Source organism: Salvelinus fontinalis, chromosome 25, assembly GCF_029448725.1.
Source record: "Salvelinus fontinalis isolate EN_2023a chromosome 25, ASM2944872v1, whole genome shotgun sequence".
In the NCBI taxonomy this organism is placed as follows: Eukaryota; Metazoa; Chordata; class Actinopteri; order Salmoniformes; family Salmonidae; genus Salvelinus; species Salvelinus fontinalis.
The window spans coordinates 27,128,186-27,155,544 of NC_074689.1; the positions used below are offsets into that span (position 1 = coordinate 27,128,186).

The window sequence follows — 27,359 nt, forward strand, 5'->3', positions numbered from 1 at the left end:
AATTTACCCAAAGTACAATTAAATTCTCCTGAAATAAACCCTTGCAGTGTTGATTAAATAATATAATCATGTCAGACATACATTTGGTGGTGTCTGTGTTCTATACTTTTAGTATAGTAATATGTTGACCAAGTATATTATCTGTAATCAAAATAAATAGTCCTTCAGGGTCTGTATGTTGGTGCTCAAATATAAATGGGACATTTTTATTTACAAGGATGGCAGCGCACCTGGCCCACCCAGTCCCTCTTCAGCTTAGCATGTTCTGTTGAAGATAAATGGGACTCCTGTAGCATAGCAATTGAAACCCTTTCCTCTTTTAAGAATGTTAAAATGTTCTTCGTTCTTGACCACATGCCCACTGCCCCGAACATTCCAGGAGCCTGCTTTAAATCAACTGTTTATGTTACAGAAGTATTAAAGAATAACTTTACCCAGACTGAGTAGTGCTTCACAAAAAACAAAACGATTAATAAGACGATTGTGTAACCCTAAACTAAAATAAAACATAACATTTTGAAAGACTTTAGAAAAACCCTAAATGAAACGACAGACCCCAATAACAGTACCTACCCTGTTTTCTGTCACGTTACTAACAGGAACTGAGGGTTTTTAAGAAAAAAATACCAAAAAGTTTCACTATGTTTATTTTTTTATTTTTTATTATTTAACCTTTATTTAACCAGGTAGGCCAGTTGAGAACAAGTTCTCATTTACAACTGCAACCTGGCCAAGATAAAGCAAAGCAGTGTGACACAGACAACAACACAGAGTTACACATGGAATAAACAATAAACAAGCCAATAACACAATAAACAAGTCAATGACACAGTCGGAAAAAAAGAAAGTCTATATACACTGTGTGCAAAAGGCATGAGGAGGTAGGCAATAAATAGGCCAGAAGCGAATAATCACAATTTAGCAGATTAGCACTGGAGTGATAAATGAGCAGATGATGATGTGCAAGTAGAGATACTGGTGTGCAAAAGAGCAGAAAAGTAAATAAAAACAGTATGGGGATGAGGTAGGTAGATTGGGTGGGCTATTTACAGATGGACTATATACAGCTGCAGCGATCGGTTAGCTGGTCAGATAGCTGATGTTTAAAGTTGCTGAGGGAAATAAAAGTCTCCAACTTCAGTGATTTTTTGCAATTCGTTCCAGTCACTGGCAGCAGAGAACTGGAAGGAAAGGCGGCCAAATGAGGTGTTGGCTTTGGGGATGATCAGTGAGATATACCTGCTGGAGCGCGTGCTACGGGTGGGTGTTGTTATCATGACCAGTGAACTGAGATAAGGCGGAGCTTTACCTAGCAAAGACTTATAGATGACCTGGAGCCAGTGGGTCTGGCGACAAATATTTAGCGAGGGCCAGCCGACTAGAGCATACAGGTCGCAGTGGTGGGTGGTATAAGGTGATTTGGCAAAAAAAAACGGATGTCACTGTGATAGACTGCATCCAGTTTGCTGAGTAGAGTATTGGAAGCTATTTTGTAGATGACATCGCCGAAGTCGAGGATCGGTAGGATAGTCAGTTTTACAAGGGTAAGTTTGACGTCGTGAGTGAAGGAGGCTTTGTTGCGAAATAGAAAGCTGATTCTAGATTTGATTTTGGATTGGAGATGTTTAATATGAGTCTGGAAGGAGAGATTACAGTCTAACCAGACACCTAGGTATTTATAATTGTCCACATGTTCTAGGTCGGAACCGTCCAGGGTGGTGATGCTAGTCGGGCGGGCGGGTGTGGGCAGCGAACGGTTGAAAGCATGCATTTGGTTTTACTAGCGTTTAAGAGCAGTTGGAGGCCACGGAAGGAGTGTTGTATGGCATTGAAGCTCGTTTGGAGGTTAGTTAGCACAGTGTCCTATGTTGAATTAAGGGGAATTAACATAGATCTATGGATGAAAAATGAATGTGGGGGAAACCTAGTCAGTTGTACAACTGAAATGTGTCTGCCACGTTTAACCCTACCCCTCTGAAACATAGAGGTGTGGGGGTGCTGCTTTAATCAACATCCACAGTGCTCTGGGAACAGTGGGTTAACTGCCTTGCTCAGCGGCAGAACGACAGATGTTTACCTTGTCAGTTCAGGGATTCGATCCTGCAACGTTTCGGTTACTGGCCCAACTCTCTAACCACTAGGCTACCTGCCGCCCCTACACTCTAACCAGTAGGCTACCTGCCGCCCCTACACTCTAACCAGTAGGCTACCTACCGCCCCTACACTCTAACCACTAGGCTACCTACCGCCCTACTCTCTAACCACTAGGCTACCTACCGCCCCTACTCTCTAACCACTAGGCTACCTGCCGCCCCTACACTCTAACCACTAGGCTACCTGCCGCCCCTACACTCTAACCACTAGGCTACCTACCACCCTACTCTCTAACCACTAGGCTACCTACCGCCCCTACTCTCTAACCACTAGGCTACCTGCCGCCCCTACACTCTAACCACTAGGCTACCTGCCGCCCCTACACTCTAACCACTAGGCTACCTACCGCCCCTACACTCTAACCAGTAGGCTACCTACCGCCCCTACTCTCTAACCACTAGGCTACCTACCGCCCCTACTCTCTAACCACTAGGCTACCTACCGCCCCTACACTCTAACCACTAGGCTACCTACCGCCCCTACTCTCTAACCACTAGGCTACCTACCGCCCCTACACTCTAACCACTAGGCTACCTACCGCCCCTACACTCTAACCACTAGGCTACCTACCGCCCTACTCTCTAACCACTAGGCTACCTGCCGCCCCTACACTCTAACCACTAGGCTACCTACCGCCCCTACTCTCTAACCACTAGGCTACCTACCGCCCCTACTCTCTAACCACTAGGCTACCTACCGCCCCTACACTCTAACCACTAGGCTACCTGCCGCCCCTACACTCTAACCACTAGGCTACCTACCGCCCCTACACTCTAACCACTAGGCTACCTACCGCCCCTACTCTCTAACCACTAGGCTACCTACCGCCCCTACACTCTAACCACTAGGCTACCTACCGCCCCTACTCTCTAACCACTAGGCTACCTACCGCCCCTACTCTCTAACCACTAGGCTACCTACCGCCCCTACTCTCTAACCACTAGGCTACCTACCGCACCTACTCTCTAACCACTAGGCTACCTACCGCCCCTACACTCTAACCACTAGGCTACCTACCGCCCCTACACTCTAACCACTAGGCTACCTACCGCCCCTACTCTCTAACCACTAGGCTACCTACCGCCCCTACTCTCTAACCACTAGGCTACCTACCGCCCTAATAACCTAATCTTTTAAATTGTCCTGAGCATTATTGCTATTGCAATCATATGCACGTGCCCGAACGCACACACCAAACAGTCACATGTAGCCTATATAATACATTTAAAAAATACAAATTGCGGGCCTAAAGTAAATGAATATAGCCTAGTAATTACAACCCTTTGCCAATATTGAGGCCCAACTAAATTAGCAAATTAACAAGAACGTCCAGGAAGTGAAGGTGTCTCTTCTGTCCTGTTTTCTCCAGGTGTCTCTGTTCAACTACGTGTTCCTGGTGAGTTGGGCGTTCGCCCTGCCCTTCGGTCAGTTCAGGCCCCTGGCCTCCAGCGTCTGTACCGTCTGGACCTGTGTCATCATCGTCTGCAAGATGCTCTACCAACTCACCTCTATAAACCCCTCTACGTACTCGAAGAACTGCACCATGGTGGGTAGCAGCCCAGGGAGTATCGGGTGGTGGAAAGGGGGTGTGTGTTTGTGGAGTGGGGGGGGGTGCTGTATGTACATTATGTTCAGGGAGTGTTGGGGTGGTGGACAGGGGGGGGTGTGTTAGTGTGTTTGTGGAGTGGGGGGGGGGGGGGATGTATGTACATTATGTTCAGGGAGTGTTGGGGTGGTGGACAGGGGGTTTGTGTTAGTGTGTTTGTGGAGTGGGGGAGTGCTGTATGTACATTATGTTCCACTTCCCAATATTTTCTTTCCTATATGTTCCTGTTCTATTTATCTCTATGTATCTCTATTTATCTCTATGTATCTCTATTTATCTCTATTTATCTCTATGTTTCTCTATTTATCTCTATGTATCTCTATTTATCTCTATGTATTTCTATTTATCTCTATGCATCTCTATTTATCTCTATGTATCTCTATGTATCTCTATGTTTCTCTATTTATCTCTATGTTTCTCTATTTATCTCTATGTTTCTCTATTTATCTCTATGTATCTCTATTTATCTCTATGTATCTCTATTTATCTCTATGTATCTCTATTTATCTCTATGTATCTCTATTTATCTCTATGTATCTCTATTTATCTCTATGTTTCTCTATTTATCTCTATGTTTCTCTATTTATCTCTATGTATCTCTATTTATCTCTATGTATCTCTATTTATCTCTATGTTTCTCTATTTATATCTATGTATCTCTATTTATCTCTATGTTTCTCTATTTATCTCTATTTATCTCTATGTTTCTCTACTTATCTCTATGTTTCTCTATTTATCTCTATGCTTCTCTATTTTATCTCCATGTATCATTATGCTCCTTGCCTGTGTTGTGCTAGCCTGTACTGGTTCAGGACGTTAATGACACTCCTGTCCTCTCGTCTGTAGCCTGTGAACTACACGGATAACCAGAGGAGTGAGATGGCTCACTCCCTGCTCTACAGCGCCCCTGTGGACCCAGCCAACTGGGTGGGTCTCCGCAAGTTCTCCCCCCTACTGGAGAACCTGAGGGTGAGTGGAGGAGAGATGCCCTGGGAACCTGACTACACACACACACACACACACATAGGCACATATGCAGCGTGCGCACGCACACAAATACACACCCACGCAGACACACACACACACACCCATACATACGTGTAACGGATGTGAAATGGCTAGCTAGTTAGCGGGTACGCGCTACTAGCGTTTCAATCAGTTACGTCACTTGCTCTGAAACCTAGAAGTAGTGTTGCCTCTTGCTCTGCAAGGGCCGCGGCTTTTGTGGAGCGATGGGTAACGACGCTTCGTGGGTGACTGTTGTTGATGTGTGCAGAGGGTCCCTGGTTCGCGCCCGTGTCGGGGCGAGGGGACGGTTTAAAGTTATACTGTTACATTGATGCTGTTGACCCGGATCACTGGTTGCTGCGGAAAAGGAGGAGGTTGAAAGGGGGGTGAGTGTAACGGATGTGAAATGGCTAGCTAGTAAGCGGGTACGCGCTACTAGCGTTTCAATCAGTTACGTCACTTGCTCTGAAACCTAGAAGTAGTGTTGCCCCTTGCTCTGCAAGGGCCGCGGCTTTTGTGGAGCGATGGGTAACGATGCTTCGTGAGTGACTATTATTGATGTGTGCAGAGGGTCCCTGGTTCGCGCCCGTGTCGGGGCGAGGGGACGTACTAAAGTTATACTGTTACATACGCAACCTGTCTCCCTCACATATAACTGAAACTACTGTAACCGTGTTATATTATACACTGGTATCATCTCCCTAACTGCCCTTTGTAGTGCTCAAATTACACTTCATCCTTGGAGACGGCCTGAAAACAGTTGGTTGGACCCATAGAATTAGGAGTTAAACATTTTGAAATTAGTAATTGAATAGGATTTCTTTGGTTGGATCAATGTTTTTCATGGTGGTTCCCATGTTTAAATCATGAATATATACACTGTCATTTCAACCCTGACCCATTTATCTGTCCTATGTCCATCTCCATCCAGAACAACCTGTTGATTCTGGCCCTGCTGGTGTTCGAGGTGACCATCTACCGCCACCAGGACCTGTACCGCATGAGGAACAACCTCACCACGCCCGTCACCAGAACCATCTTCCACGATATCACCCGGCAACACCTCGACGACAGCATCGTCAACGGTGCCAAGTACTTCATCAACTACTTCTTCTACAAGTTCGGCCTGGAGGTATGATGTCATGTCACTGTTGAGTTCGCAAATACACTCTGATTATGTTTTTTACTTCTGTGATAGTTGTAATATTTACCACTATATCTCTGTTTTGAAATACCTTTCATGGACGACAAAGTAATTGTTGAGTCACCTACATTGTATGGAATTACGACTGAGCCATAACACCTACTTCTGAACCCAGGAAATATAAAACTTGTCGTGTATTTGAGGTTTAAAATGAAAAATGTATCAACCCCTAAAAAATGTCCATTAATTATAATCAACATAATAATTCACATTTTCTGTTGTAGCAGGATCATTTCCTGTTGTAGCAGGATCATTTCCTGTTGCTGCAGGATCATTTCCTGTTGCTGCAGGATAATTTTCCTGTTGTAGCAAACTGGCACAAACTAAGATCCTACATCTGTAAACCCAATATAAAGTCTCTTGAGTAAAAATGTTCCTAAACATTATCATTGCATCGTCAGACATGCTTACTGTTGGCGGTGAACGTGATTGGCCAGAGGATGGACTTCTACGCCATGCTCCACGCTTTCGGCCTGATCGCAGTCATCTACCAGCGGCGCCGGAAGGCCATCGCTGACACCTGGCCCAAGTACTGTTGCTTCCTGGCCTGCATGCTCACCTTCCAGTACTTTGTCTGCATTGGCGTCCCCCCGGCCGCCTGCAAAGGTGGGTGGACCAATCCGAGGCTCCCCTGCTGCAGACATTTTGTTTTGTCTACATGTCACCCCTTGGTATTCAGTACTCAAGACACGGGTCATCATTTCATCACTGCGTAATGATCATGTTTTATATATTATAAATCAGAGTTGTTGTACGTGTCATGAGTCAATATCGTCTATGAAGGAGAAAACTTACTAAACTCCTCCTCCCAGACTACCCATGGAGGTTCCCCTCGTCCTCCACAGACTCCAACGTCATCAAGTGGCTGTACTTCCCTGACTTCCACACCAAGCCCAACCCAATGTTCCTGCTCTGTGAGTACAACCATGGACTGAGCATTTGCCATTAAGATTGGGACTGGGACTGGGATTGGGACTGGGATTGGGACTGAGATTGGGACTGGGGCTGGAATTGGGACTGGGATTGGGACTGGGAATGGGAATGGGACTGGGATTGGAATTGGGACTGGGACTGGGATTGGGACTAGGATTGGGATTCTCTGCTCCTCCTCCTCATCTTCCTCGCCTTCTTCCTCCTCTTCCTTCGCCTTCTCCACCTCCTCCTCCTCTTGCTCCTCCTCCTCCTTTCCTTTCCTGTCTTCTGTAGATGACTTCATGCTGCTGCTGTGTGCCTCGCTGCAGAGACAGGTGTTTGAGGAGGAGAACGAGGAGGCCGTGCGCCTCCTGGCCGGTGACAACACGGAGATCTGCAGGGACGCCGCCTCCTTCAGTCGACACAACCCCGTCCCAGACTTCATACACTGCAGGTAAGGGGCTGGTTCACAGGCTGTGTCTGATCAGGATTCAAAACCTGTTACTCGAGAACGAGTTATCCCTATGTGTTAAAGTGCCTGTGTTTTTCATAGAGAGACAATATGAGTCGTTTGATCTTAGACAAGGTTAGTCATCAGGCAAGAGTCATTTGGTGAACTACCTTCTACTACATGACATTCAGGTCAAATCATTCCTCTCTCTCTCTCTCTCTCTCTCTCTCTCTCTCTCTCTCTCTCTCTCTCTCTCTCTCTCTCTCTCTCTCTCTGTCTCTGTGTCTCTCTCTTTCTCTCTCTGTCTCTCTCTGTCTCTGTGTCTCTCTCGCTCTCTCTCTCTCTCTGTCTGTATCTCTCTGTCTCTCTCTCTCTCTGTCTCTCTCTCTCTGTCTCTGTGTCTCTGTCTCTCTCTCTCTCTGTCTCTGTGTCTCTCTCTCTCTCTCTCTCCCTGTCTGTATCTCTCTGTCTCTCTCTCTCTCTGTCTCTGTGTCTCTCTCCAAAGTACATATTAAAGAGTCCTATTAGACACATTCCTTGGGTTACTCATCCTGTAACTATCCAATTGTTTTGACGTGAGATGAGTTAAATGAGCGATCGGATAGCCCATCTCAAAGTGGAGCACAGATAACACATTGTCAAACACCTGTGTTTATCCACCGCTCTCACAGCTCTCTCCCGCACACTTTCCTGGTATCAGATAACTCAAATATGTAAAAAAAAAATCACTCCACCCAAGCCTTCAACTGTGTCCTGTGAGTGACTCAAACATGGCTTTCCTTGTTCCTGTAACTCAATAGTCTTCCTGAAACAAAGGGAACCGTTCTAACACTAGTGGCCTTTAACCCCGTGACAGCTGGCTCTTTGAACCTGTCATCACAAAGTTGTATCTGAAACGACCCCCCCCAGACCCATCTGTCAATGTGCTCCGAAGCCTCGATGACACCACTGCTCCTCCAGTTCACATACATACTGTACATCTGCCAGTAAAAACAATGTGAGGTGGTGATGACGTGTCAGTGAAGTCAACAATATTGAAATATTGAAAAGTTGAATATTGGGTTGTAGAATCCTAAAGTACACAGTGTAGCTCTGCTCATCACTTGGGCTCATCTCTGTGTGGATATCAGAAAGCGTTTACTATTACAGAATTCTTTTTTTTGTTGAACGTTAGCTTTGCTACTGTATACGGAAACGGTAGGCTCTCAACATACTCAGGTTTAAAACCTGAGGTCAAATTCCACAACAGAATCCAAAGAACAAATCTACTTTGAAACAAAAGTATACACCTCACACACATGGTTATGGGCTCAAACAAAGAAGACGGCTGTAGCAAGTCAGATATAGAGTTGAAATGTATTACATTGTGAGTTTGCATCCCAATATTGCACTTTATATACATCACAGAAGACTGAAATATAACTCAACTGTTTGACATAGAAACTCCAGATTTTCGGCAGGTTTTTAAAATAATGTTTATTAGTTATTAAATTCTGAGAAATAATAATAACATTCCACCCAGGAGGCCACTAGGTCATTTGACTGCAGGTCAAGGGTACTAATGAATTCCCCTCCCCCAGATCCTACCTGGACATGCTGAAGGTGATCATGTTCAGCTACCTCTTCTGGTTCGTGCTCACCATCATCTTCATCACGGGCACCACGCGCATCTCCATCTTCTGTATGGGCTACCTGGTGGCCTGCTTTTACTTCCTGCTCTTTGGGGGTGACCTGCTGCTCAAGCCAATCAAAAGCATCCTGCACTATTGGGACTTCCTGATCGCCTACAACGTGTTTGTTATCACCATGAAGAACATCCTCTCGGTAAGTGTCGATGACACTGGCTACGGTGTTGTTGAATACTGGGTACAGTCAGAATTCGGCAAACTGAATTTGAGATTAGTTGGGGGGGCATCTTGGCAACAAAGGTTGAAGTAAGATGTTGGATTCAGTGATAGGTGGGAAGCATAGATGGAAATTCAGTCCATTATTTAAAATAAAAAAACTAACCAATAGTGCTGAAACAAGCGGACTGCAGCAGCCATAGAGATTCAATGTAATATGTTCTTTTTAATTCTGCAACAACAGTATACAGTAGATATAGTGGTGTGATTGTTTGCTGCTGTGTCATGTTTTAGCTGACTGTGGTTTGTCCTCGCGGTCCTCAGATACTGGCCTGTGGATACATAAAGTCCCTGGTCACCAATCACTGTTGGCTCATACAGCTGTTCAGCCTGGCCTGCACTATAAAAGGCTATTCTAAACGTAAGTGACCCTACCACCACTATAAAAGACTATTCTAAACGTAAGTGACCCTACCACCACTATAAAAGGCTATTCTAAACGTAAGTGACCCTACCACCACTATAAAAGACTATTCTAAACGTAAGTGACCCTACCACCACTATAAAAGGCTATTCTAAACGTAAGTGACCCTACCACCACTATAAAAGACTATTCTAAACGTAAGTGACCCTACCACCACTATAAAAGACTATTCTAAACGTAAGTGACCCTACCACCACTATAAAAGACTATTCTAAACGTAAGTGACCCTACCACCACTATAAAAGACTATTCTAAACGTAAGTGACCCTACCACCACTATAAAAGACTATTCTAAACGTAAGTGACCCTACCACCACTATAAAAGACTATTCTAAACGTAAGTGACCCTACCACCACTATAAAAGACTATTCTAAACGTAAGTGACCCTACCACCACTATAAAAGACTATTCTAAACGTAAGTGACCCTACCACCACTATAAAAGACTATTCTAAACGTAAGTGACCCTACCACCACTATAAAAGACTATTCTAAACGTCAGTGACCCTACCACCACTATAAAAGACTATTCTAAACGTAAGTGACCCTACCACCACTATAAAAGACTATTCAAAACGTAAGTGACCCTACCACCACTATAAAAGACTATTCTAAACGTAAGTGACCCCACCACCACTATAAAAGACTATTCTAAACGTAAGTGACCCTACCACCACTATAAAAGGCTATTCTAAACGTAAGTGACCCTACCACCACCATAAAAGACTATTCTAAACGTAAGTGACCCTACCACCACTATAAAAGACTGTTCTAAACGTAAGTGACCCTACCACCACTATAAAAGGCTATTCTAAACGTAAGTGACCCTACCACCACTATAAAAGAGTATTCTAAACGTAAGTGACCCTACCACCACTATAAAAGACTATTCTAAACGTAAGTGACCCTACCACCACTATAAAAGACCATTCTAAACGTAAGTGACCCTACCACCACTATAAAAGACTATTCTAAACGTAAGTGACCCTACCACCACTATAAAAGACTATTCTAAACGTAAGTGACCCTACCACCACTATAAAAGACTATTCTAAACGTAAGTGACCCTACCACCACTATAAAAGACTATTCTAAACGTAAGTGACCCTACCACCACTATAAAAGACTATTCTAAACGTAAGTGACCCTACCACCACTATAAAAGACTATTCTAAACGTAAGTGACCCTACCACCACTATAAAATACTATTCTAAACGTAAGTGACCCTACCACCACTATAAATGTCTATTCTAAACGTAAGTGACCCTACCACCACTATAAAAGACTATTCTAAACGTAAGTGACCCCACCACCACTATAAAAGACTTTTCTAAACGTAAGTGACCCCACCACCACTATAAAAGACTATTCTAAACGTAAGTGACCCTAACACCACCATAAAAGACTATTCTAAACGTAAGTGACCCTACCACCACTATAAAAGACTATTCTAAACGTAAGTGACCCTACCACCACTATAAAAGACTATTCTAAACGTAAGTGACCCTACCACCACCACTATGAAGCAGAAAGCCTTTGGAAACACATTTTCTCTGTTTTGATATGTGACAGAAAATGTTCACCCGCTTAAAAGGATTTGCGAAGCATTATTCCGTTGAATGTTCAGAAATGCTTGATGGTAACTCCATCTGAAGTGGATGGGGGCTGTACAGTATATTTGGGGTTGAGGAGAAAAGTTTCACTTTCTTCAAAATGTAAAGAATGAACAAATATTTGATGATTATGTTTTTTGAAATCGTTGCAGCTGAGCAACAGGCCAACAAGCATTGTGAGTTGCCTAGCGACGAGGCAGGCATCATCTGGGACAGCATCTGTTTTGCCTTCCTGTTGCTACAGCGACGCGTATTCATGAGCTACTACTTCCTGCACGTGGTCGCCGACATTCGCTCCTCACAGATCCTCGCCTCCAGGTAAACTTTAATGTCGTTTGGTTTAGTTTTGTTTACTTTACTTTTCCAATGACCATTAAAATAAAACTAAATTCAATTAAACTTGACTGTGTATTCAATTTATTTTTCAATTTATATTAGATGTATTGTGTGTGTTGTGTGTTAGAGGGGCTGAGCTGTTCCAAGCGACCATAGTGAAAGCTGTAAAAGCCAGGATCGAAGTGGAGAAGAGGTCGATGGACCTGCTGAAGAGACAGTGAGAACATGTATTTTCTACAGACAGAAAATATACACATATAATACAATACATATGTGCCGTACACACACACATAATATACAGTCATTAAACATGGATGATGTACACACAGAGATTTAATATAATAATAATTAGCTGGGTGCTTATACGTGTCCTATTTCACACATGTACAAGTGTGTATTATATATATTTTTTTGCATATCCCAACTCATATCCCAACTCATATCCCAACTCATATCCCAACTCTTATCCCAACTCATATCCCAACTCATATCCCAACTCATATCCCAACTCTTATCCCAACTCTTATCCCAACTCTTATCCCAACTCATATCCCAACTCATATCCCAACTCTTATCCCAACTCTTATCCCAACTCTTATCCCAACTCTTATCCCAACTCTTATCCCAACTCATATCCCAACGCATATCCCAACGCATATCCCAACTCATATCCCAACTCATATCCCAACTCATATCCCAACTCTTATCCCAACTCTTATCCCAACTCATATCCCAACTCATATCCCAACTCATATCCCAACGCATATCCCAACTCTTATCCCAACTCATATCCCAACTCATATCCCAACTCATATCCCAACTCATATCCCAACTCTTATCCCAACTCTTATCCCAACTCTTATCCCAACTCTTATCCCAACTCTTATCCCAACTCATATCCCAACTCATATCCCAACTCATATCCCAACTCATATCCCAACACATTAGACAAACAGTATATGACGTAAACTCTGTCTTAACAGTTGTCATTTTATTAGCTCTCACTGAAAAGAGAAGCCTCACAGATGTTACCATGTATGTACTCTCAAATGAACCCTAATTCCAGGGTATTCCAGTCATTACTACATTCAGGTCTGAGTAAAGACACCATTCATCATGATGAACTAGATTTGGACAGTCCTTCCCTGTGATTTACGATGTATGTCCTCCTACACTGTGTTGATGTACTTTAGTTTTCATATGTGGAGCCGCAGGGCAGCAGTGTGTTAGTGGGACACATCTACTGCATTAGGAGGACAAGAGGATCAGTCAGCACCCCTCTCTCTCTCTCTCTCTCTCTCTCTCTCTCTCTCTCTCTCTCTCTCTCTCTCTCTCTCTCTCTCTCTCTCTCTCTCTCTCTCTCTCTCTCTCTCTCTCTCTCTCTCGCTCACTCTCTCTCTCGCTCTCTATCTCTCTGTCTCTCTCGCTATCTGTCTCTCTTTATCTCTCTCTCTCTGTTTCTCTTTATCTCTCTCTCTCTGTTTCTCTCTTTATCTGTCTATCTGTCTCTCTCTTTGTCTCTCTATCTGTCTCTCTGTCACTCTCTCATTCACTCTCTCAGTCACTCTCTCTGTCTGTCTCTCTCTCGGTCTCGCTCTCTGTCTCTCTGTCTCTCTCTCTGTCTCTCTCTCTGTCTGTCTCTCTCTGTTTCTCTCTGTCTCTCTCTGTCTGTCTCTCTCTCTCTCTCTGTCTCTCTCTGTCTCTCTCTGTCTGTCTTTCGCTGTCTATCTCCATCTCTATTGGTCTCTCTTTTGCTCTCGCAACCTGATACCAGTCTGAACACATCCACACACGCACCGACTCCTAGCCAGCGCAAAGAACAGAGAGAAAACCAAAGTACAGATTCATTGTCAATTATACACAGTGGTCAGAGCCTACTGGTCATTAGTCGTTGTTTCTATCTCTGTGTCCAATCAGAATGGACCGTATCAAGAGTCGACAGCAGAAGTTCAAGAGGGGGAAGGAGAGGATTTTGAGCTTGGTGCAGGAGAGCGGAGACGCAGGCCACGGACACAGCAAGGACGAGGAGGATGAAGGTGGGACTACTAGAGGCCTTCTGGGCCTTGAGGAACTAGTGCACTGAAAGCCATGATTGGATGATCTTGTCCTGTCAACCCATGTCAGCTTATAAAGTTTTGCATTGATTTAACGATACATCTGTTTGTAGACACATCACAGTCCCACAACGATTACATAATATATACTGTTCATTCAAACCATCAAGGTCAAAAATCTTTGTTTTTCAGATAAAGAAAGGAGCAGGGTGGATAAAATACAGCGGTGGTGGAGGCCGTGGGTTGACCATGCATCCAGTGAGGGACCTTCAACATTTTTATTTCATATTTGAAGCAATTCAGCTTTAAATATTCCTCTTCAATAAGATATTGTGTATTTCATGTGGCTGTAGTTACTGTACATGTAACAAAGTTAGGCTTGAATTTGTTTATTGACACTCAAGGTGATTATCACATCTTATTTGAGTTTGTCATTACGTATTATATATGTGTGTACCATAGGAGGCTGGTGAGGGGAGGACGGCTCAGATAATGACTGGAATGAAGTGAATGGAATGGTATAAAACACAAAGAAACCACGTGTTTGATGTTTAAATACCATTCCAAAGATTCCATTCATTACTACGAGCCCATTCTCCCCAATGAAGGTGCCACCAGCCGCCTGTGATATGTATGTGAGCGGAGTTCATTCCTGTTCATCACTCATGGAGTGGTGGACCTTCCAGAACTCCACATCCTTTCCAACCGCTTCGCTAAAGAAAACAATTATTGCCGTTCTAAATTCGCTCCATTCATTAAAATCCAAATTTAAACAACACCCATCTATTTTAGTGACTACCATTTGTGTTTGAAGTATTGAAACCAAACCATATGACTTGAATTAAAAGTATTTGAATAAACATAAGGTTACTGTAAGAAGCGTTCATAATTTCAAATAGGCTACATGTCATATTAAACAGCATATAACCACTGTAAATAGGCTACATGTCATATTAAACAGCATATAACCACTGTAAATAGGCTACATGTCATATTAAACAGCATATAAACACTGTAAATAGGTTACATGTCATATTAAACAGCATATAAACACTGTAAATAGGTTACATGTCATATTAAACAGCATATAACCACTGTAAATAGGCTACATGTCATATTAAACAGCATATAAACACTGTAAATAGGTTACATGTCATATTAAACAGCATATAAACACTGTAAATAGGTTACATGTCATATTAAACAGCATATAAACACTGTAAATAGGTTACATGTCATATTAAACAGCATATAAACACTGTAAATAGGTTACATGTCATATTAAACAGCATATAAACACTGTAAATAGGTTACATGTCATATTAAACAGCATATAACCACTGTAAATAGGTTACATGTCATATTAAACAGCATATAAACACTGTAAATAGGTTACATGTCATATTAAACAGCATATAACCACTGTAAATAGGTTACATGTCATATTAAACAGCATATAAACACTGTAAATAGGTTACATGTCATATTAAACAGCATATAACCACTGTAAATAGGTTACATGTCATATTAAACAGCATATAAACACTGTAAATAGGTTACATGTCATATTAAACAGCATATAACCACTGTAAATAGGTTACATGTCATATTAAACAGCATATAAACACTGTAAATAGGTTACATGTCATATTAAACAGCATATAACCACTGTAAATAGGTTACATGTCATATTAAACAGCATATAAACACTCTAAATAGGTCAGGATTCAGACAGGGAGACTAAGAAGGAACGGAAATGAATTATTTAGGCTATATTATTTAAATTATTCCAAGGCTATAGCCTACAAAGAAATACATTGTGAAGCATTTCGGAGTGTGACACTAGACTTGTAGGGACTTAAAGCATTTAGCTTTCAAACAGCATTTAGTTGTATTAAGTAATTATATTCTATAAATATACTTACTTAGAATGAAATACAAATTAAAGGAAAAATGTGCTATTAGGCTCAGTCTATAGTGGTTTTGAATTCATTTTTAGAAACAAGTTTGGCCAGAGTCTGTGGCTTCAGGCTCATGCGATGGTGCCTGGAGAGCATGCCAGCAGCAGAGAATATCCTCTCAGCGTTTGCAGAACCACTGGAGAATATCCCCTCAGCGTTTGCAGAGCCAATGGAGAATATCCTCTCAGCGTTTGCAGAGCCACTGGAGAATATCCTCTCAGCGTTTGCAGAGCCACTGGAGAATATCCTCTCAGCGTTTGTAGAACCACTGGAGAATATCCTCTCAGCGTTTGCAGAACCACTGGAGAATATCCCATCAGCATTTGTAGAACCACTGGAGAATATCCTCTCAGCGTTTGCAGAGCCACTGGAGAATATCCTCTCAGCGTTTGCAGAGCCACTGGAGAATATCCTCTCAGCGTTTGCAGAGCCACTGGAGAATATCCTCTCAGCGTTTGCAGACACACTGGAGAATATCCTCTCAGCGTTTGTAGAACCACTGGAGAATATCCTCTCAGCGTTTGCAGAGCCACTGGAGAATATCCACTCTCAGCGTTTGCAGAGCCACTGGAGAATATCCTCTCAGCGTTTGCAGAGCCACTGGAGAATATCCACTCTCAGCGTTTGCAGAACCACTGGAGAATATCCTCTCAGCGTTTGTAGAACCACTGGAGAATATCCTCTCAGCGTTTGCAGAGCCACTGGAGAATATCCACTCTCAGCGTTTGTAGAACCACTGGAGAATATCCTCTCAGCGTTTGTAGAACCACTGGAGAATATCCTCTCAGCGTTTGCAGAACCACTGGAGAATATCCTCTCAGCGTTTGTAGAACCACTGGAGAATATCCACTCTCAGCGTTTGTAGAACCACTGGAGAATATCCTCTCAGCACATGCAGAGCCACTGGAGAATATCCTCTCAGCGTTTGTAGAACCACTGGAGAATATCCTCTCAGCACATGCAGAGCCACTGGAGAATATCCTCTCAGCGTTTGTAGAGCCACTGGAGAATATCCTCCTAGGTAGGTAGGTAGGTCGGTAGGTCGGTAGGTCGGTAGGTCGGTAGGTCGGTAGGTCGGTCGGTCGGTCGGTCGGTCGGTAGGTAGGTAGGTCGGTCGTTTTTAGGCAAAATAACCCAATCAAAAGGGAAAGTTCGATGAAAGTGGGAATATGCCAGGCATATTGAGCCAAAATCAATTATGGACTATTGTATAGATAATAGAACAGAAATGAAGGAAACTTTTAAGAGATTAGATTTTTTGTTTATAAATACTTTGCTACAATGACACACATAGCTATCTACCCACTTCGTTCCTTTCTGTTAGCATGTGCACGTAGTAAGTACACCATCATGCTTTTTGGATATGTGTCTTTTCAGATTCCACAATGATTCTTTAGTTGTGGACACTACATCACCACACTCCCTCTCTTGCTCTTGGTCCTCATCTTTGTAAATCACCTTGATTTTTCACCTGTGTCTTTTATCAGTTTCTGTATGAAAATATTTAGCATACTGCATGACAGTAGCTAAAGCAAGGGGCTATAGCAGCACACAAGTAGACTACAGATGCATGCTGGGCCGGGCATGCCCTGAGCTCGAGTGAGCGCTACTGGAGTCTTTGGGAATCTCGCTCCGCCCTCCAGTCAAATTGGGAACGCTCCGCTGTACACTCCGCTCCGCTGTACACTCCGCTCCACTGTACACTCCGCTCCGCTGTACACTCCGCTCCGCTGTACACTCCGCTCCCCTGTACACTCCGCTCCGCTGTACACTCAGCTCTCCTGTACACTCCGCTCCGCTGTACACTCCGCTCCGCTGTACACTCAGCTCCCCTGTACACTCCGCTCCGCTGTACACTCAGCTCCCCTGTACACTCCGCTCCGCTGTACACTCCGTTCCGCTGTACACTCCGCTCCCCTGTACACTCCGCTCCCCTGTACACTCAGCTCCGCTGTACACTCCGCTCCGCTGTACACTCCGCTCAGCTGTACACTCTGCTCCGCTGTACACTCAGCTCCGCTGTACACTCCGCTCCACTGTACACTCCGCTCCGTTGTACACTCCGCTCCGTTGTTCCGCTGTACACTCCGCTCCACTGTACACTCCGCTCCGTTGTACACTCTGCTCCGCTGTTCCGCTGTACACTCCGCTCCACTGTACACTCCGCTCCGTTGTTCCGCTGTACACTCCGCTCCGTTGTTCCGCTGTACACTCCGCTCCGCTGTACACTCCGCTCCGTTGTACACTCCGCTCCGTTGTTCCACTGTACACTCCGCTCCGTTGTACACTCCGCTCCGTTGTTCCACTGTACACTCCGCTCCATTGTTCCACTGTACACTCCGCTCCGTTGTTCCACTGTACACTCCGCTCCGTTGTACACTCCGCTCCGTTGTTCCACTGTACACTCCGCTCCGTTGTTCCGCTGTACACTCCGCTCCGCTGTACACTCCGCTCCGTTGTACACTCTGCTCCGCTGTTCCGCTGTACACTCCGCTCCACTGTACACTCCGCTCCGTTGTTCCGCTGTACACTCCGCTCCACTGTACACTCCGCTCCGCTGTACACTCCGCTCCGTTGTACACTCCGCTCCGTTGTTCCGCTGTACACTCCGCTCCGCTGTACACTCCGCTCCGCTGTACACTCCGCTCCGTTGTACACTCCGCTCCGCTGTACACTCCGCTCCTCTGTACACTCCGCTCCTCTGTACACTCCGCTCCACTGTACACTCCGCTCCACTGTACACTCCGCTCCGCTGTACACTCCGCTCCTCTGTACACTCCGCTCCTCTGTACACTCCGCTCCACTGTACACTCCGCTCCACTGTACACTCCGCTCCACTGTACACTCCGCTCCGCTGTGCACTCCGCTCCTCTGTACACTCCGCTCCTCTGTACACTCCGCTCCACTGTACACTCCGCTCCACTGTACACTCCGCTCCGCTGTACACTCCACTCCGTTGTGTACACTCCGCTCCGCTGTTCCGCTGTACACTCCGCTCCACTGTACACTCCGCTCCAACTTTGCTCCACTCACATACTCTGGTACAGTGTAATACTCAAGTGGACTAGTATAAGTGGGTAACCTTTAACCTTGTCTTTCACTCCCCTCTCAGTGGTGAGAAGTGGTAACTATTACCTGTTTGAGACGGACAGTGAAGAAGAGGAGGAAGAGGAGGATAAAAATGAGGAAGAACAGCCCAAGAAGTCTGCATTTCAGGTTCGCTCGAACGTAGGAAATAATCCCTTTACCACTGTCCTGCATTGTGAGAATATTGATTTTTGTCCAGTAACAACAGTTGGATAGTCTTTTTATGTGCATTTTTTCTTTTTTTATCGATTATTTAAACGGGACTGCTTGCTTCTATTTCTGTTCGAACCGATTTCTAATGTGTGATTGTTCTTATCACAAACAGGTAACAAGTCTAATTACCACATTTTGTTTGTTCTCTCCGCACTTAACAGTTTTCTCTCCTTTTAACCAAGTACCAACTGTTAACATTCTTTTGTTGTGAGTTGTGTTTGTTTTGGCCTTTATTTGTGACAAATGTTATGGTCTTCTAACTCTCACCCCTGCTTTGTCCTCCTCTGCCTTGCTGGCTTTAACAAAGTCTATCATTAAGCTGCCCAAAGCTGCTCTGCAGTATATAATGAGGGCAGCCAAGGTACTCTCACAACTAGGTCTCTATCTTGTATTTCCCTTTTTGTATACTGTGAGTATCCTTGACCACTCCAGTCCAAGCCACTTTTCACGACATTAAATGCATTTTCCCCTCTCACTCCAATACATGACCACGATGTCAATAAAGTTCTGTTCAAATACCACGGCCGCTCCTCCATTTCACAAGATGATGCCGAGTCATGACAAAATGGCGGCCGCTGATGATGCATGCAGTTGAAATTCAGTGAACTGTGTTGCTCTTCTGTTTCTGGCGTAGATCTCCTCCCTGTGTGTGCTTTGGGAGAGAGATGTGGTGTTGAGTGGCTTTTCTTCCAGGGTAATTCTCTGTGGAGTTAGGTCTGTGTCTTAAACAGGGTTGGGATCAATACTATTTCAGTTGGGTCAATTTCAGGAAGTCAACTGAAATGTACTGAACTGAAATGGAATCAACCCCAAGCCATCATTGTAGGCCGTCATTGTAAATAAGAATTTATTCTTAACTGACTTGCCTAGTTAAGTAAAGGTTACATTTAAAAATAAAAATAAAATGTAAAACCCTGTTCTCAAACTAGGAATGGTGGGATGTGTTAATCTTTAGGGGCGCTTTATTCAATTGTAAATCCCTTTTTTTGTCCCATCTCCATAAACACATTCCCTTACATCTCAATTCATTGGATCAAAACACCCCCTGAAACTGGTCTCCTCTGCATTGTGTACTTTGTCAATGGTTTTTGCCTTTTCCTGTGACTTACTGGTTGGTTGACTAGGGTATATTCTCTTTGGCTGCCTAATTCGGACACATTTCCTACACTCATTTCAACTCAACTCTTCGGTTTTGAGTGTGTGAGCAAAATTTGGGCCACATTGCTTGTCTTTCGATAAAGCACACCAATGGCAAGTCTGTCAACATGAACCAGACTCGTTAAAAATCAAATCTATTAAAGGACGGGTAAGTGTCCCAATTAAGCAGCCAAACATGCTTTCAACAGTCCCTCTGGGCACATTGTGTTTGATCAGTAGTCCACCAGTGTGGTTGTTAACATCCACTCCCCACAGTTTGTTTACCACGCCTGGATGACCAATTCCAAGACAGCCATGAAGGAGCGCAGCAAGGAGAAACGCCGCTTCTGGAAGAAATACACTGAAGGGAGCAGCAGCAAGTCAAGGAAAGAGGACCTGGAGGAAGGTATGAAGCGCAGCAGGAAGACCCAAGTTGTCATTGAAAGCAGATGAAAATAATAGGTTTTTAGTCTCCTCCATTTCTGGTGTAACCAGACTGAACACTGTGTAAATAGCCTGGTGTAACCAGACTGAACACTGTGTAAATAGCCTGGTGTAACCAGACTGAACACTGTGTAAATAGCCTGGTGTAACCTGACTGAACACTGTGTAAATAGCCTGGTGTAACCTGACTGAACACTGTGTAAATAGCCTGGTGTAACCTGACTGAACACTGTGTAAATAGCCTGGTGTAACCAGACTGAACACTGTGTAAATAGCCTGGTGTAACCTGACTGAACACTGTGTAAATAGCCTGGTGTAACCAGACTGAACACTGTGTAAATAGCCTGGTGTAACCTGACTGAACACTGTGTAAATAGCCTGGTGTAACCAGACTGAACACTGTGTAAATAGCCTGGTGTAACCAGACTGAACACTGTGTAAATAGCCTGGTGTAACCAGACTGAACACTGTGTAAATAGCCTGGTGTAACCAGACTGAACACTGTGTAAATAGCCTGGTGTAACCAGACTGAACACTGTGTAAATAGCCTGGTGTAACCAGACTGAATACTGTGTAAATAGCCTGGTGTAACCAGACTGAACACTGTGTAAATAGCCTGGTGTAACCAGACTGAACACTGTAAATGTGAAACAATGGTGAGTGCAGCATTCAGTTTGACTTAACCAGGCTTATCCCACCCTTTGTAGGAGATGTAATATGCTAGCAGTTCCTCTGGGAAACCTGCCCCCACCTCCCAATGTTTTATTTTGATGTATTATTATTTATTTTTTTACTTTTTACTCCTTTCCCTCCCCAATTTCATGGTATCCAATTGGTAGTTACCGTCTTGTGCCATCGTTGCAACTCCCGTACGGACTTGGGAGACGCGAAGGTCGAGAGCCATGCGTCCTCCGAAACACGACCCTGCCAAGCCGCCCTGCTCCTTTAACACATCGCTCGCTTAATCTGGAAGCCAGCCGCACTAATGTGTCAGAGGAAACGCCGTACAACTGGTGACCGAAGTTAGGGTGCATGCGCCCGGCCCGCCACAAGGAGTTGCTAGAGCGCGATGGGACAAGGAAATCCTGTCTGGGAAAACCCGCCCCTAACCCGGATGACGCTAGGCCAATTGGGCGCCGCCTCATGGGTCACCTGGTCGTGGCTGGCTGCGACACAGCCTGGGTTCGAAGCCGGGTCTGTAGTAACGCCTCAAGCACTGCGATGCAGTGCCTTAGACCGCTACGCAACTCGGGAGGCCTCTCATCTCCCAATGTTTACCCTTGTCTCGCCGCCATCCGTCCATGCTGCACTTGTTGTGTTACAGTATGGTTCACCCTCTCAGGTTTTCTCGTTATAGGCCCTAGACTAGCCATGAATGGGTATGTTGTGCCCTTTTTCTATTCAAGAGCGTCTACTTAACGATTTGCTGCATCCCTAATGGGAGACATGCTGTGTCCGGTCCACAGTCCCGCCAAGTCCCCCCTCCTCCCCACAGCCCAGCCCATCTCCAACTCCAGGCAGGGCCAAGGCATTCCTGGGTCTGAAAGATAGGATGCCATGTTTGATTAGACATGTTCAATTCATCCCATATGAAGGCTGGACTGACTGTGGACATGCTGGACATGGCTGGAATACAGTACGGTCTCTCAGTTCAGCCAAATAGATTTACATGAGGTCTGGGAGAAGACCACACTGTCTTACATGCTGACCAGACCGCTCGCGCGCATGCATCCACGTGCACCATCGCGAGCATGTTGATTACATCCCCTCACACCAGATGTGATCAGGACACCACAAGTTTGGAATATCAAAATTAACTCTGAGCCAACTATATTGGGGACAGGTCGATAAGCAAACATTTATGACAATTTAGCTAGCTAGCTTGCTGTTGCTAGCAAATTTGTCCTGGGATATAAACATTGGGTTGTTATTTTACCTGAAATGCACAAGGTCCTCTACTCTGACAATTAATCCACAGATAAAAGGGTAAACCAAGTTAATCTCTCCTCCTTCAGGCTTCTTTTTCTTCTTTGGACTTTATATGGTGGTTGGCAACCAACTTTAAGGTGGATTACCACCACCAACTGGAGTGGGGACCTCAGTTCATCTTTCAATCACCCATGTGGGTATATGCTCCTAAAAAAACAATGAGGAGATGGCACGTGGGTATATGCTCCTAAAAACCAATGAGGAGATGGGAGAGGCGGGACTTGCAGCACGTCAAACGTCACACAATTTTTTAGAGTCTTGCTATGCAGACGCTCATTGACATGCGCGAGCAGTGTGGGTGCAATGATTGAATAACACGTGTGTGTAAATTTATTTGGGGATGTCATTGTTTGGAAGGCTACTTTTGCGTTACAGTTTTATATCTTCACAGCAAGGGATATCATTTTATAATTTTGTATGATTCCATTGACTCATTCTGTATTCAATATCTTTTCTATCCAGCAGTTCATGTTGCTATGGAAGAGGAGGATCAGGAGGAGAAGAAAACAGATGGATCAGGTAGGTGCAGTTCAAACCAGGGTTGGGGTCAATTCTATTTCATTTAAAGTCCATTTCAGGACATGGAATTGGAAATGTAATTTTAATTTACTTCTTAGATTGGGTGCCTCGACCCCTGATTCACTACTCAACCCAACCCACAATGTCCTCTGCATCGAGGAAGTTACACTTATAAGTCTCAATGAATAAAGACTGATGTGGACTTGGCTGTTAAAAGATGTGCGTTGTCTACCTCCCTGTTCTCAGACAACGTCCTGAAGCGAGTCTTCAACATAGTCAAGTTCTCCTGGGTGTTGTTCCTGGCCATGTTGGACAGTTTCACAGCCTGGATCAACTCCATGTGTCAGGAACACCTGGACATCTCCACCGTGCTGCACATCGAGCGCTGTATGCTCACGCACCAGGTTAATAAGGTAACGTCACGGCCAGGGGATTTAGACTATTTTGAGTCTTTAAAAAATATATTTTGTGACCTGTATCGTATTACAAGGTCTACTACCTGATACTCCAGGTGAATCGCCCAATGACAGATGAGAAACCAGCTTTGTGAAAGTTACCAGTGAACAAGTATATCTGCCTAGCAACAAAACCATTTAGTTGCATAATTATTTACCATGCCATACTGTAGTAAAACCATAGCATTGGTATTAACTATTTCTAGCAATATCATAATAATATCATTGGAATTACCTATTCCAAATGTTATTACAGCCTATTTAACATATGAAGTGGGACTAGGACCACCAATTCTAACAGGCATTATTGGTTGTAACGTTCCAGGGGAACAAGCCTTCCCGGGAGAGCATCCACGTGTACTACCGCAAGCAGATGTGCAAGGCTGCGTCCATTGAGTCTGGCCTGGAGAGAACCGAGGAGGAGACGTGCCAGGACTGCATCCCCCACAAGGCCGAGAGGCAGAGCTGTGCCTGTCTGGAGAGCCAAGAATCTACAGTGTCTCATGATAGCCTGTCCAGGTAAGAGAATGGAAGAAAATACACTTTTTGTTACAGCTATCACTTTTTCTTATACAATTATTCATACTCAAAAGAAGTGATGAGATTGAAGAGGAAAGAGGAAATCATGTTTAATATTAAAAATGGTCATTCATAATATCCTGGTGATAGCTAAGGGGAGTCACGCACAACTGTAAGTCGCTTTGGATAAAATTGTCTGCTAAATGGAATTTAGTATTATTATTATTAGTAGTAGTAGTAGAAATAGTATTATTATTATTATTATTATTATTATCATCATTATAGAAGGCAAGGCTGTTTCTTAATACTTCAAGGATATAGTAGTAAACACATGCTACTTTAGTACCTTGCAGTTATAATACTCAAAACATCAAGGGAAACTAAATAAAATAATCCAAAATGACTGGAGTCAGGTGCTAGATATTGGCTGTTTTAGAAAGATATCATTCCTTGCAGATGACAGTAACATTCTTTCAGAGGTCAGATTGGAACGTTTTCTGTAGAAGACATCATTGAATGATTTATTTGCGTTCCATCTGTGTGTAATAAAACCTGGTGAATCGAGCCAAGTATTGCTCAGCACGGCTACCATTTACGCTATAAACACTTACGTTACATAACCATTTGACAGTACAATTACTCAATATTCAGCAGTTATGTTTTAGGGTTGTTTTGACATGACTTAGCTTTCTGTATTTCTATGCTTCTTGTTGTTCCACACGGTTGTCTGTTTTAGTGTTATTTGGTATTTATTTGAGACAGGAGTGCCAGGCTGGAGGGTTTTTTGAAGGGTTTAAAACCAGCCTGGCAGCATGAGACAGCACTGCTCTGTTCTGCTCTGTTCTACTCTGTTCTATTCTGTTCTATTCTGTTCTATTCTGTTCTGCTCTGTTCTATTCTGTTCTGCTCTGTTCTATTCTGCTCTGTTGTGCTCTGTTCTATTCTGTTCTATTCTGTTGTGCTCTGTTCTGCTCTGTTCTATTCTGTTTTGCTCTGTTCTGCTCTGTTCTATTCTGTTCTGCTCTGCTGTGGTCTGCTCTATTCTACTCTGTTCTATTCTGTTTTGCTCTGTTCTATTCTGTTCTATTCTGTTCTGTTATATTATGTTCTACTCTGTTCTATTCTGTTCTGTTCTGCTCTGTTATATTCTGTTCTGCTCTGTTATATTCTGTTCTACTCTGTTCTATTCTGTTCTGTTCTGCTCTGTTATATTCTGTTCTGCTCTGTTATATTCTGTTCTACTCTGTTCTATTCTGTTCTGCTCTGTTATATTCTGTTCTACTCTGTTCTGCTCTGCTCTGTTCTGTTCTGCTCTGTTCTGTTCTACTCTGTTCTGCTCTGCTCTGTTCTGTTCTATTCTGTTCTACTCTGTTCTATTCTGCTCTGTTCTGTTCTGTTCTGCTCTGTTATATTCTGTTCTACTCTGTTCTGTTCTGCTCTGCTCTGTTATATTCTGTTCTATTCTGCTCTGTTCTGTTCTGCTCTGTTCTGTTCTGTTCTGCTCTGTTCTATTCTGTTCTATTCTGTTCTACTCTGTTCTGTTCTGTTCTGCTCTGTTCTATTCTGTTCTGCTCTGTTCTACTCTGTTCTGTTCTGTTCTGCTCTGTTATATTCTGTTCTGTTCTGCTCTGTTCTATTCTATTCTGTTCTGTTCTGTTATATTCTGTTCTACTCTGTTCTACTCTGTTCTATTCTGTTCTGTTCTGCTCTGTTCTACTCTGTTCTATTCTGTTCTGCTCTGTTCTGTTCTGCTCTGTTCTGTTATATTCTGCTCTGCTCTGCTCTGTTCTGCTATGTTCTATTCTGTTCTGCTATGTTCTATTCTGTTCTGCTCTGTTCTATTCTGTTCTACTCTGTTCTATTCTGTTCTGTTCTGCTCTGTTATATTCTGTTCTGCTCTTTTATATTCTGTTCTACTCTGTTCTATTCTGTTCTGTTCTGCTCTGTTATATTCTGTTCTGCTCTGTTATATTCTGTTCTACTCTGTTCTATTCTGTTCTGTTCTGCTCTGTTATATTCTGTTCTGTTCTGTTCTACTCTGTTCTGCTCTGCTCTGTTCTATTCTGTTCTATTCTGCTCTGTTTTGTTCTGTTCTGCTCTGTTCTGTTCTGTTCTGCTCTGTTCTATTCTGTTCTATTCTGTTCTACTCTGTTCTGTTCTGTTCTGCTCTGTTATATTCTGTTCTGTTCTGCTCTGTTCTATTCTGTTCTGCTCTGTTCTACTCTGTTCTGTTCTGCTCTGTTATATTCTGTTCTGTTCTGCTCTGTTCTATTCTGTTCTGTTCTGTTATATTCTGTTCTACTCTGTTCTATTCTGTTCTGTTCTGTTCTGCTCTGTTCTGTTCTATTCTGTTCTGCTCTGTTCTGTTCTGCTCTGTTCTGTTATATTCTGCTCTGCTCTGCTCTGTTCTGCTATGTTCTATTCTGTTCTGCTATGTTCTATTCTGTTCTGCTCTGTTCTATTCTGTTCTATTCTATTCTATTCTGTTCTGTTCTATTCTATTCTATTCTGTTCTATTCTGTTCTGCTCTGTTCTATTCTGTTCTACTCTGTTCTATTCTGTTCTGTTCTGCTCTGTTATATTCTGTTCTGCTCTTTTATATTCTGTTCTACTCTGTTCTATTCTGTTCTGTTCTGCTCTGTTATATTCTGTTCTGCTCTGTTATATTCTGTTCTACTCTGTTCTATTCTGTTCTGTTCTGCTCTGTTATATTCTGTTCTGTTCTGTTCTACTCTGTTCTGCTCTGCTCTGTTCTATTCTGTTCTATTCTGCTCTGTTTTGTTCTGTTCTGTTCTGCTCTGTTCTGTTCTGTTCTGCTCTGTTCTATTCTGTTCTATTCTGTTCTACTCTGTTCTGTTCTGTTCTGCTTTGTTATATTCTGTTCTGTTCTGCTCTGTTCTATTCTGTTCTGCTCTGTTCTACTCTGTTCTGTTCTGTTCTGCTCTGTTATATTCTGTTCTGTTCTGCTCTGTTCTATTCTGTTCTGTTCTGTTATATTCTGTTCTACTCTGTTCTATTCTGTTCTGTTCTGTTCTGCTCTGTTCTGTTCTATTCTGTTCTGCTCTGTTCTGTTCTGCTCTGTTCTGTTATATTCTGCTCTGCTCTGCTCTGTTCTGCTATGTTCTATTCTGTTCTGCTATGTTCTATTCTGTTCTGCTCTGTTCTATTCTGTTCTATTCTGTTCTGCTCTGCACTGTTCTGCTCTGTTATATTATGTTCTGCTCTGCTCTGTTCTGCTCTGTTCTATTCTGTTCTATTCTGTTCTGCTCTATTCTGTTCTGTTCTATTCTATTCTATTCTGTTCTATTCTGTTCTATTCTGTTCTATTCTGTTCTATTCTGTTCTGCTCTGTTCTGCTCTGTCATATT

At 43.5% G+C, this 27,359-nt stretch overlaps 1 protein-coding gene across 1 annotated transcript in view; it reads left to right on the top strand.

Moving 5' to 3' along the window:
- The window catches only part of LOC129823055 (piezo-type mechanosensitive ion channel component 2-like), a 196,054-nt gene that overhangs the window by 149,880 nt on the left and 18,815 nt on the right, over positions 1 to 27,359 (top strand). Inside the window, exons 19-35 of the mRNA XM_055881739.1 lie at positions 3,524 to 3,700; positions 4,607 to 4,729; positions 5,700 to 5,900; positions 6,374 to 6,578; positions 6,785 to 6,886; positions 7,179 to 7,338; positions 8,916 to 9,159; positions 9,504 to 9,600; positions 11,430 to 11,595; positions 11,741 to 11,830; positions 13,531 to 13,649; positions 13,860 to 13,925; positions 18,741 to 18,844; positions 20,342 to 20,471; positions 22,961 to 23,017; positions 23,264 to 23,430; positions 23,798 to 23,991. Of these exons, the coding sequence (XP_055737714.1) occupies positions 3,524 to 3,700; positions 4,607 to 4,729; positions 5,700 to 5,900; positions 6,374 to 6,578; positions 6,785 to 6,886; positions 7,179 to 7,338; positions 8,916 to 9,159; positions 9,504 to 9,600; positions 11,430 to 11,595; positions 11,741 to 11,830; positions 13,531 to 13,649; positions 13,860 to 13,925; positions 18,741 to 18,844; positions 20,342 to 20,471; positions 22,961 to 23,017; positions 23,264 to 23,430; positions 23,798 to 23,991 (2,402 nt within the window). The remainder of the gene's footprint in view (positions 1 to 3,523; positions 3,701 to 4,606; positions 4,730 to 5,699; positions 5,901 to 6,373; positions 6,579 to 6,784; positions 6,887 to 7,178; positions 7,339 to 8,915; positions 9,160 to 9,503; positions 9,601 to 11,429; positions 11,596 to 11,740; positions 11,831 to 13,530; positions 13,650 to 13,859; positions 13,926 to 18,740; positions 18,845 to 20,341; positions 20,472 to 22,960; positions 23,018 to 23,263; positions 23,431 to 23,797; positions 23,992 to 27,359) is intronic.